General features: G+C 40.4%; 1 protein-coding gene across 5 annotated transcripts in view; it reads left to right on the top strand.

The window, feature by feature from the left end:
- The first annotated feature begins 8,153 nt into the window (after positions 1–8,153).
- Positions 8,154–12,357, top strand: part of TBC1D31 (TBC1 domain family member 31) — a 69,890-nt gene continuing 65,686 nt past the window's right edge. For all 5 annotated transcript variants that reach the window (XR_003568427.1, XM_027854075.1, XM_027854074.1 and 2 more), the window contains exon 1: positions 8,154–8,320. Coding sequence is in view for 4 of the 5 variants with exons in the window: in XM_027854075.1 (XP_027709876.1) it covers positions 8,244–8,320 (77 nt within the window). In the remaining variant the exon portion in view is untranslated. The remainder of the gene's footprint in view (positions 8,321–12,357) is intronic.

Below are 12,357 nucleotides of genomic sequence, written 5' to 3'. Positions count from 1 at the left end.
GATACCATGAGTTGATATATGTAAAGTGCTTTGTAAACATTAAATTGCTATGTAAATGTCAATTCTTATTGCAGAGGACCATGTCATATTTGTGTTTCCCTCAGCACCTAACCCTGTGAGTGCTCTGACCATGACTTTTGTTGTTCAGTCCTATCCAACTCTTTGTGACTCCTTTTGGGGTTTTCTTAGCAAAGACTGTGTGTTTAGCCATTTACTTTTCCAGCTCATTTTGCAGATGAGGAAACTGAGTCAAACAGGGTTAAGTGGCTTGCTCAAAGTCTCACAGCTTAGCAAATGTCCGAGGTCAGATTTGAACTCAGGAAGATGAGTCTTCCTGACTACAAGCCCAGCACTTTATCCATTGCACCACCTCACTGCCCCTGACCACATTAGGTACTTATTAAAAGTCTATTGTATGCGGCAGCTAAGTGGTGCAGTGGATAGAGCACAGGCTCTGGAGTGAGGAAGACCTGAGTTCAAATCCAGTCTCAGACGCCTGATCACTGTGACCCTGGGCAAATCACTTAATCCCAACTGTGTCGCAAAAAAAAAAAAAGTCTATTGTGCTACACCAGAGGTGTCAAAGATGCCTGTAGCTGCATGCATGCTGGCCCACTGCAATCCCCAAATGGTCCCAAACCAAATTAAAATGAACAAACAAAAATAACAAAATTAATAAAAAATACAATAAAACATAATCAATATATGGCCTGCAGGGATCCTTATTTCTATTTGAGTTTGATACCACTGGACTACACAAGTGTTACAACTGGGTCCTCCTCTTATAGGAGAAAGAAGAGAAAACCAGATCCTTAGTTGAAACAGAGCATTAGGAATGCACTGATTGAAAGTATGGGGGTCTCTAGGCAGCCACATGGTTTATATAGGTTCCTGTGCAAGGAGCTAAGAGCTGGGTCCCTGCTGGTGCTCTCTCCACCCGTTGGAGAACTGTAGCTGATTGGAACCCTGGGAACTTGGAGCCTGTCCAATCTTAGTCCCATCTGTAGAGCCTCCACCTCTGTGATCTCTCTCAACCTGGGTGATGCTTATGCATATGTATCATTCATTTTAGCATTTATCTTCTTGTATATGGGAATCATTTCTGTGCCTTCCTGTCAGGCTTAACATTCAAACTTTTTCTTCAGTCAAACCCTGTACTGTTTCTGTTGGAAGCACTGATTCCTTTTGATTATACATGAACTGCTGCCCCTGGTTGCTTTCATATATGTTTTATGAGAACACCTAGCCATGAATATTTATTTAACTGGCTAGCAGCACATTTCTTTGATTTCCTTTTTCCCTTTCTTACCTCACACTGAAAAAAAAGGAATCTACTCTGTCACATTTCACCTGCCATACCTCCCCTTGCCTCACTTGAGTTTTCAGGCTTGAAAAGCTAGGCTTGGTAGTAAATGTGAGAGCTTTGCCTGCTTTTGGATTCATTAGTAGCATTACAAATATTTCCTCTTATTTAAGTCAATGTGACAATTTCCTTTACATGGTCGGCTTTCCTACATCCATTAGAATGCTTTTCTCCTCTTCTTGTATAGCAGCATATGGCTGGATTGGATGGGAGGAGGATTCTTTTTCTCCTTCTTTTCTAGCTATCCAATTCTGTTCCTTCTTTAAAGGCCAGCATAAGTCCCAAACCCTCCTTTTTTATGTCAGGCTGGAGATAGCAGTCATAGGAGAAGATGCTATACATAGGGGTGGGGAACCTGTGGCCTCGAGGCCACATGTGGCCCTCTAGGTCCTCAAGTGTGGCCATTTGACTAGTCCTACAGGGCCACATGTGGCCTCAAGGCCACAAATTCCCCACCTCTGTACCTAGACCCAAGAGAGACAATGCACAAGAGAATGAATGGAAAATCACTTGTAAATGGAGTGATTGAGGCCTACAAGAGGGCAGGGACTATTTTTGTCTCTCCTTCAGTACTTAGTGGAGTGCCTGTCATATGCCAAGTATTTAAAAAATTGGTAGAGTAGATAAGAGTTCTGGGTTTGGAGTCAGAAAGACCTGAGTTCAAATCTAGCATTCGATACTTATTAACTGTGTGACCCTAGGTAAATCTTTTCACCTCTGCCTGTCTCACTCTTCTTATCTTCTTATCTGTGAAACGTGGATAATGATAATACCTCCCCTCTAACCCTGTTGTTGTAGATCAAACGAGATTATTTTTGTAAAGCACTATATAAATGCTAATGATTATTATTATTGAGCTAATGGATAGATGAGTGGAGTCAAGGTTGTACCACATTAAAGGGAAAGTGAACATTTACCTAACAGCCTATGGAATAACTAATATTTTCTTAACTTTTTTTCCTAGGGGGAAGGAAGGAGCAAAGTCCTATTGCCACTGGAAATTAAGCTCAGTGGCCTGAACCTTGGTAATTTACTCAGCCTACTTTGCAGAAGCTATAGGAACATAAATTTAGTGCTAGGAAGAAATGAGGAGGGTTATCTGGTCCAACTCTTTCATTGTAAATAAGGGGAGGGGACTAGCTATAAACCAACCAAGGAGCCATTGGACCATGTGTCAGGGTGGCCTCATCCACAAAACTTCAAAGAAAAGGAAAGGTGGGCATGCCCACCAAGCGTTGACAAATAATAATTATAATAATAACCTTTATTATTATTATAGCACTTTAAGGTTTCTAAAACACTTTACAAATATGAACTTATTTGATCTTCAAAACAACCATGGGAAATAGGTGATGTTTTTATACTCATTTACAGATGAGGAAACTGAGGCTGAGAACAGTTAAATGAGTTGCCCAGAGTTACACAGGATTTGTCTCTGGCTTAATTTACGTCTTCCTGAGTCCAGGACCAGAGCTCTACCCTCTGCACCACCTAGGTGCTTCATTGTCTGCCGGTACAATAAGATGAGGGATGGGGAGGAGCTTGCATTGGGACGGGAAAGCTATGAACTAGAATGGAGCCAGCCTACCTTTTGGGAGAATGAGCAAGAATGGAGGAGAAATGGGGATCATGATACCAGGGCTCCTCTGCTTGTTTCCCCAAGTTACTGGGAGGGCTGGAGGGCCAGTAATGGCTTTCTTCTTGCTGTCATAAAAGACTTGTTCAGTCTTGGCTCCTCCTGGTCCTTCCAAGCCTCCATCTGACCTAGAAGTCCTGAACAAGTCACTGAACCTCTGAAATCCATGGTTTTATCAGTAATAAAATAGGGATAATACTAGTATTGCTCACCTCACAGGGCTATTGTGAGGATCAGATATGATATTGTCAGTTAAGTGTCTGAAAACCTGAAAATGCTATAAAAACATCAGCTTTTTTTTGAAGGTTTCATTAAGCGAGGCAGAATAAAGGATCACAAGACAATAGATTTAGAGCTGGAAGGACCCTAAAAGGCATTGAGTCCATTCCTCTCCATTTAAGAGATTTAAAAAAAAATTAGGCTGAGGGAGGTTAAGTTTCTTGCCCAGAGTCATACAGCTAATAGGTACTTGAGGCAGGATTTGAACTCAGGTCTTTCTGTCTCTAGGCCCAGTGATTTACCCTACTCTATTTTGTTTTGGTCAGACTTCATCTACAGCAGACTTTCTTAACCTGGGGGCCATGAACTTGTTGGGCTTTTTTCTTTAATTTCTATAACCATATTTTCCTATTCCTTTTTTTTCCCTGTTTTTACATTTCATTATTTATTTAAGCATTCTTTCCTTCTTAAATTTTGAGTTCCAAATTCTCTCTCTCTCTCTGACAACTTCCCCTACCCACTGAGAAGGCAAGCAATAAATCAGTTATACATATGGAATCACGCAAAACATATTTCCATATTAGCCGTATGTATTTTTTAAAAGCAAGAAACATAAAGTGAGAAAATTATACTTCAGTTGGCACTCAGAATTCATCGGTTCTCCCTCTGGAAGTGGATAGCATTTTTTCATTATGAGTCCTTTGAAATTGTCTTGCATCATTGTATTGCTGAGAATAGCTAAGTCTTTCAGTGTTGATCATCATTACAACATTGCTGTCACTGTGCACAATGATATCCTGGTTCTTCTCACTTCGCATTGCATCCGTTCCTAAAGGTCTTGCCATGTTTTTCTGAAACTACCCCCCTTGTCATTTTCCATAGCACAATGGTACTCTATCACAATCATAAGCTGCAATTTTTTCAGCCATTCCCCAATTGTTGATGGGCATTCTTTCAGTTTCCAATTCTTTGCCACCACAAAAAGAGTTGCTATAAATATTTTTGTACATATAGGTCCTTGTCTTTTTTCTTTGATCTCTTTAAGATACAGACCTAGTAGTGATATTGCTGGATCAAACGGGTATATACAGTTTTATAACCCTTTCAGCCTAGTTCCAAATTGTTCTCCAGAACAGTTGGACCAGTTCACTACTCCACCAAAACAGTTCAATAGTGTACTTATTTTCCCCTCATCCCCTCCAGCATTTGTCATTTCTGATAGGTGTGAGGTGATCCCTTAGAGTTGTTTTAATTTGCCTTTCTCTAATCAAAAAAGACAAACAACAAGTGATTTGGAACATTTTTTCATATGACTAGAGATAGCTTGAATTTCTTCTGTTGAAAACTGCCTTTTTATATCCTTTGACCATTTATCAATTGGGGAATGGCTCTTACTTATATAAATTTGACTCAGTTCTCCATATATTTGAGAAATGAAGCCTTTATCAGAGATACTTGCTCTAAAAAATTTTTTTTTATATTACTTCATTGTTTATGGTACTTTTTAGCAAAATGTAGTTTTCTTCCTTATCTCTTTAAATTAGGTCTATTTTTGCTCTGGCATTGTCTGAGAACATGATTGCTACTCCTACCCTCTTCACTTTAGCTGAAGCATAATAGACTCTGCTCCACCCTTCATTTCAACTATGTGTGTCTTTCTGTCTCGTGTGTCTCTTGTACGCAACATATTGTTAGACTCGGATTTCCAATCCATTCTGTAGTCCCTTTCTTTTCTGTAGGTAAGCTCATCCTATTCATGTTCACACTTATGATTACTGTATTTTCCCCATCCCATTTTCTTCTGTTTCTTCTTTTCTTTTTACTCTATTTTGCTTCTAACCACTGACTCCCTTAATCTGTTCTCCCTTTTATCATCCTCTCATTTCTCTTATCGCCTTTCCCTCCTATTTCCCTATTGGATAAGTTACATTTCTATATACAACTGAGTGTGAGTATGTATATACATACCTACATACATATATATACATATATATAGTCTTCCCTCTTTGTACCAATTCTGATGAGAGTGAGGTTCAAGCATTCCCTGCCACTCCACCTCCATTGTAAAAGCTCTACTTTGAATGCGTCTTTTATGTGGAAAAAATTTCCCCATTTTACCTCTCTTTCCCTTTCTTTTAGTACATCCCTTTTCTCACCTCTTCCTTTTTTTGGAGATCATTCTAACATAACTGACTCACATCCATGCACTCTATATCTATATAGACTCCTTTTAACTACACTAATAATGATCAAGTTCTTAGGAGTTACATGTATCATCTTCCCATCTAGGAATGTAAAGAGTTTAACTTTATTAAGATCCTTAAGATTAGTCTTTTATGCTTCTCTTTTTTCCCTTTTTTCTAATAATATTTTATTTTTTCCCCAATTACATGTAAAAGGAATTTTTAACATTTTTTTTTTTAAGTTTTGAGGTCCAAATTCTATCCTTCCCTTCTTGGGATCTCTTTCAGGAGATGACTGATGGATTCTTTCAATTTCTATTTTACTGTCTGGTTCTAGTCTATCAGGGCTGTTTTCCTTTATAACATCTTAAAATATGATATTTAGGCTCTTTCTTTGATCATGGCTTCCAGGTGGTCCAATAATTCTTAAATTACCTCTCCTTGATCTATTTTCCAAGTCAGTTCTTTTTCTGAATAGATGTTTCACATTTTCTTTTCTTTTCACTTTTGATATTTTTTGACTTTTTGATGTCTCATGGAGTCATTAGCTTCCACTTGCCCAAATCTAAGGTTTTTTTTTTTGTTTTGTTTTTGTTTATTATTTTTTTTGGTGAGGTAATCGGGGTTAAGTGACTTGCCCAAGGTCACACAGCTAGTACGTGTCAAGTGTTTGGTCTGAGGCCAGATTTGAACTCAGGTCTTCCTGACTTCAGGGCCGGTGCTCTATCCACTGTACCACCTAGCTGCCCCTCCAAATCTAAGTTTTAAGGAATTATTTTCTTCAGTGAGATTTTGTACCTCTTCTTCCATTTGGCCAGTTCTGTTTTTTAAGGAGTTCTTTTCTTCAGTGAATTTTTATGCCTCTTTTACAATTAGGCCAATTTTGTTTTTTAAGGTATTATTTTCTTCAGTATTTTTTGTGCTTCTTTTACCAAGCTGGTGACTGTCTCTCTATAACTATATTTCAATATAATTTGTTTTCTTTGTGATCTTATGTATTTTATGAATTTAAGAACCTCATTCTGAGCAGGGGTCCATAGTATCCACCAGACTGTCAAAGAGGTCCATGATACAACAAGGCTTAGAACTTCTGCTCTAGAGGGTGGAACGAGGCATAATGGGAAGAAACTGCTAACAAGGTAGGGTTAGGCTGAAGGTAGTAAATGACATTTGTTGTCCTGCCTAGTGTCAGAGTGAAAACTCACATAGCATAACATATAGAAAACACTTCAGCGCAGTGGAAAGGAGACTTGCTCTGAAGTCAGAGGTTCTAGGTTCAACCCCTACCTATAGTTACTACTTGTGAAACCTTAGGCAAATCAGTTAGTTTCCTTGGGCCTCACTTTCCTTATCTATAAAATGAGGAAGTTAGATTAAATGACCTTTAAGGTCCCTTCCAGATTTAGGTAAATATGGAAGCTAGTTGGCAGGTAACCTTGCTTCACATCCCTCTCCAGCCTTCTATGAGGGCTAATCAGGCACAAGCATCTTATCATTTAACCTGTTGCTGCTCTTCCCCTCTCTTCTACTCCTTTCCCCACTAGGTCCCTCCAGGATTTTTAGAAATCCCAGGGAGACACCATCCTGGGAGCTGAGCTCCAGATTGACAAATGAATGGAAATTCAAATACATTATACCTAACACACCCCAGGTAATGGTCCCTTTCCCTCCAACCATTCACCAGGATGCCATCTACAATTCATGGGCATTTTGCCATATACCCTGCCTCCATATGCATAACTCCTGTCTCCCACCCCACCCTCACCCCCTTTTCCACCTCTCATTTTCACTGGGGGAATCATAATCAAATCATTATGAACATTATTACTGTCTAGAGTAAAACTCTCTGCCCTGGGCCTCTTCTGTATCTGTTGTATGCCCCTTTTAGACTATAAGCTCCCTAAGGGCAAGAACTGTCTCACTTTTGCATTTGTAATGTGTTGTACATGGTTGTTTGCATGTTGTCCCAGCAATAGACTGTGAAGCTCCTGGAGGGCAAAGATGGTTTTCTGCCTTCCTTTGTATCTCCAGCGCTTAGCACAGTGCCTGGAATACAGTAGGCGCTTAATAAACGATTCTTGACTTGATTTTTAACCCCAAGGCTTAGCACAATGCCTGCTGATTGATTGATTGATTGGTTAGAGTTCTCCAAAAGTAGGGTAGAGATAATAGGGTCTTCAAGGGGAGGCTTGTCCTTCGTGTCATGGGCAGAGATTCTTGTTCAGTTAGCACCGCAGGCAAGTCCTTTATTCTTCCGTGCCTCAGTTTTCTTCTCTGTACAATGAGGGGGTTGGGCTCGAAGACTTCTAAGGCGTTCTTCCAGCTCCAAGTCTATGAGCCTATGAGCCCCGAAGGCCCCTTCAACCCTGATATCTTAAGAGCTTGAGAGTGCTAGCAAACTACCATTCCCAGAAGCCTTACCGTTCTCCCCGGACTATCCCTGGAAGGAGGGGAGGGGCCCAAGGAGGTCATAATCCTGAACTTTCCATTCTCGAGATCGATAGGGGAGGACGGGCCGCTAGGCTGCTGGAGCTCGGCTGTTTTAAGGGAAAATCAGTTATGAACAGTTAAAAATAAATTTTCCGTTTTCTTATGCAGATAGACCTGAATCTCGGAATCCCAGAGTTGGAAGGGGCCTCAGCGGCCATCGAGTCCAACCCTGAGCGGACGCCCCCGCGTTTGTTGGTGCGGCCCGCGGCACTGGGTTTCTTCGACCTGCGGCACTGACTTGGGCCTCCCGCGGCGCGGGCGGGCAGAGCGTGGTGGCGGCTGGGAAAGGTGCGGCGGGCGGTTAACTAACCTCAGGTCCTGCGGCGGGGCTCGGACCGCTGCAGACGCCGCCATGCATAAATCCGACGTGGGCAACAAGGAGTCTGGCAAGATCTGGCTCCGGAAGCCCTGCCCGGCGACGCGGGACGGGTAAACTCGGCGGGCTGGGGGGAGAGGGGGTGAGGAGGCTGAGCCGGGATGTTCCACCATCCCTTCGGATCGTAGACGCCACGCGGTCAGCGGCCTGCTGGAGCAGTGGCCAGAGCGCAGGGGAGGAGATTCAGGGACCTGAGTTCGATTCCCGTGTGACCTTGGGCGAGTTACGGGAGGGACTTCGGTTGTCCTACGTAGTAAAAAACGAGGGAGTTTGGATTTGATGGTCTTTGGGCGTCAGTTTCCCTTTTTTTTAAAAAAACAAAAAAGACAAAGGGTTTGGATTAGATGCCCCCTGCGTGCTCATTTTGATATCAGTTTCCTTTTTTGTAAAAATGAGGGACTCAGTTTCCTCCTTTGTAAAAAAAACAAAAAAACCTGGTTTGGATTAAATGGCCTCTGCATTCTACGTGGCATCAATGTCCTCTTTGGTAAAAATGAGGGCATCTTTCTCCCTTGTAAGAACAAGGGGGTTTGAATTCGGTAGTGTCTGGCATCAGTTTCACCCTTTGTGAAAACAAAAACAGCATTTAGCCTCGTTATTCTCCTTTTGGCATTAGCTTCCTCCTTTGTAAAAATGGGGGCATCAGTTACCCCCTTTGTTGGATTAGATGGCTGCTAGGTTCTCTCTGACATTGGTTTCCTGCTTTGTAATGGATTAGATGGTACCTGCAGTTCCTTCCGGCTCTAAGCTGAGGACTCTCGTTTTGTTTTACAAATGGGGAAATTAATAAGTATCAGAGTCAGAATTGAACCCAGGTCCTCCAACTTCGAGGCCAACTGGCATTATTATACTACTATTTATTTTTATTTAAGGAGACATTTTTTCCAGTACGTGTTTAGCTTTCTCAGGTGCATGGCCATTATTTCTTCCTCGTGATTCATAGGCCATGCATGCATGCACACTCTTGGATGTCAGTCAGTAAACAGGTTTTTGTTTTTGTTTTTTTTTTTGTTTTGTTTTTTGGCCAGGCAGTGGGATTAAGTGACTTGCCCGGGGTCACACAGCTAGTAAGGGTCAAGTGTCTGAGGCCAGATTTGAACTCAGGTCCTCCTGACTCCAGGGCCAGTACTCTGTCCACTGCACCACCTAGCTGCCCCCTCAGTAAATATTTATTAAGAGCCTACTTTGAGATGGGAAGGAGATTGTCTTCCTGACACATCCAAATTCTGTCCCATGTTTTCCTCTGTTGTGTCTGGCAGAGTAGTGAAATGAGGGAAGGAGGAGCTGTAGACACAGAGGACTGGGACTTACAAATAGTCTTAGGAAGGTGGAGACCATATGTGTCCATTTTTGTGCCCTAGCACCTCCAGCACTTAACACAGTGCCTGGCTCTGGGCTCAGTGGGTGCTCAATAAGAGTTTGTTGAGTAAATGGACGGTTGTTATTTAGTGGTGTCTAGTTCTTCATGACCCCATTTGGGGTTTTTCTTGGCAAAGACACTGGAGTGCTTGGCCATTGCCTTCTCTGGCTCATTTTACAAATGAGGAAACTGAGGCAAACGCTGTTAAGTGACTTGCCCAGGGTCATACAGTTAGTAGGTGTCTGAGGCCAAATTTGAACTCAGAAAGATGAATCTTCTTGATTGCAGGACTGGCACTCTATCCACTGTGCCACCTAGCTGCCCTAAATGGACAATTAGCCATAGGTTAGAAGTGGAAAAAATATGGAGAGGGTAGGTAGGTTAAGAAGAAAGGAGAGAGTATGTGGAGGGGAGGTTAGGAGGTGATGGTGGAGAGAATTTTTCCAAGAACTGTGAGATTCAGGTTGTAACCCAAAGGTGTGTTATTATTAACAGCAAACCTTTGATGTGGGAAAATAGTGTTCTCTCTTAAGGTAACCTTTGCTGTGATCTAAGAACAGCTATTTATAATTCTCACAAAATTTTTTTATTTTAACTAATGAGCATTTAATAAAATAAATTTATTTTAATTAATTGTTTTCGTTCCCTTCTACCTTTTCTCCTTGTTTGAAAAAAAAAGAAAAAACTTGTAGAAAATTATGCGTAGTCAAAAAAAAACCAAATTACCACATTAACTGTGTTTGTTCACAAATATATGTCAAATCCTGCAAATTGAGTTCAGCATCTATCTCACAGGCATTTATCTTTTAAAAAAATTTATTTTGTTAAATATTTCCCATTTACATGTAAAATTTTTTTGACAATCATTTTCAAAAAATTTTGAGTTCCAAATTCTTCCCTCTCCTTGGGAAAGCAAGCAGTTTGATATTGATTATACATGTAAAGTCATGTAAAACATTTCCATATTATCCATATTGCAAAAGAAAACACAAACAAAATAAAGCAATAAAAGTAAAGTTTTAAAAAAAGGTATGTTTAAATTTGCATTCAGAGTTCATTAATTCTTTCTTTGGAAGTGGATAGCATTTTTCATCATGGGTCCTTTGGAATTGTCTTGGATCATTGTATTGATTACAATAGCTAAGTTTTCCAAAGTTAATCATCCTTCCAATATTGCTGTTACTGTGTACAATGTACTCCTGGTACTGCTCACTTCATTTTGCATCAGTTCATGTCTTCCCAGATTTTTCTGAAACCATCCTGCTTATCATTTCTTATAGCACAATAGTATTCCATCACAATCACATACCACGTCTTGTTCAGCCATTCCCCAGTTGATGGGCATACCCTCAATTTCCAATTCTTTGCCGCCACAAAAAGAGCTGCAATAAATATGTTTCGTACAAATATGTCATTTTTCCCTTTTCTTTGCTTTCTTTGGGATACAGACCTAGTAGTGGTATTGCTGGGTCAAAGGGTCACAGTTTTATAGCCCTTTGGGGGGCTAGTTCCAAATTGCACTCCAGAATGGTTGGATCAGTTCACAGCTCCACCAATAGCGCATTAGTGCCCCAATTTTGCCACATCCCTTCCTACATTTGTCTTTTTCCTTTTCTGCCATGTTAGCCAATCTAATAAATGTGAGTTGGAATCTCAGTTGTTTTAATTTGCATTTCTCTAATCACTAGTGATTTAGAGCGGGTTTTTTTTATGTGACTATTGGGAACTTTGATTTCTCCCTCTTAAAACTTTGTGTTCATATCGTTTGACCATTTATTAACTGGGGAATGGCTATTTTTGTAAATTTGTCTCACTTCCCTATATATTAGAGAACCTTGCTCACAGACATTTATCCTAATAAGGTGAAAGAGCACATAACCTAGAGTCAGGAGCCCTGGGTTCTAGAGTTGGATCTGCTAAAAACTACTTGTATTTAGGCAAGTCACTGAACTTCTCTGGACCTCAGTCTTTATATTACACTAAGAAGTTTTAACTAGGTAATCTCTTAAGATTCCTTCTATCCATGATAGTCTATGAACCCTTTGTTTATCACCTTGGGGTACAAGATCCCTGGGATGCTCATCAGTTGAATATTGTTGAGAATATTCCATTAGTAGAAGTTTAGGGTTTTAAGTAAATATGTTAGGAAACAGAGAACAGATGTAAACTAAAGAAACCATTCTGTCCAATAAGTCACCTGATATGATTTTGAACGAGCAGTAGGTATGAAGTGTTTCTGAGTCATCTGTAGGGAGTTCCCAGGTGCTCCATTGATAGCACTTAAAAAAAAAGCAAATCAGTACTAAAGCAAAACTACAGAATATACATATGGTATAATACAGGCCCTTCCTATAACTAAGGAATAATTAACTTGTTTGAGAAGAGAAGAATTTACCTGGGCTTCTTCTCTTCCTAAAAGTAATCTGTGATTACTGCCTTCTATCTGAGGATCAAAATAAACTGTTCATAAAATTTTACAAATTAAGTAGCTGTGTCTTATAGAACAATCGCTAGTGTGATTTGTATAAAAATGGCAAGCCTTCATTTTGAAGAGGTATTGGTAATATGTAATGACAAATTGGTGACTACTGCTGAAGTTCAAAATGATATTCTCTTGGTTCAAAACATTGAACTATTAGTTATTGAGTATCACCTTGATTTAGAGCAGGAGTTATGAACCTTTTGTCCTGGACAAAAGTGTGCAGTGTGGGTACACCTATGAACCACTTC

This window comes from Vombatus ursinus, unplaced genomic scaffold (assembly GCF_900497805.2).
Source record: "Vombatus ursinus unplaced genomic scaffold, bare-nosed wombat genome assembly UNPS02010284.1, whole genome shotgun sequence".
Classification (NCBI taxonomy): Eukaryota; Metazoa; Chordata; class Mammalia; order Diprotodontia; family Vombatidae; genus Vombatus; species Vombatus ursinus.
This window is presented reverse-complemented; position numbering and strand designations above follow the sequence as displayed.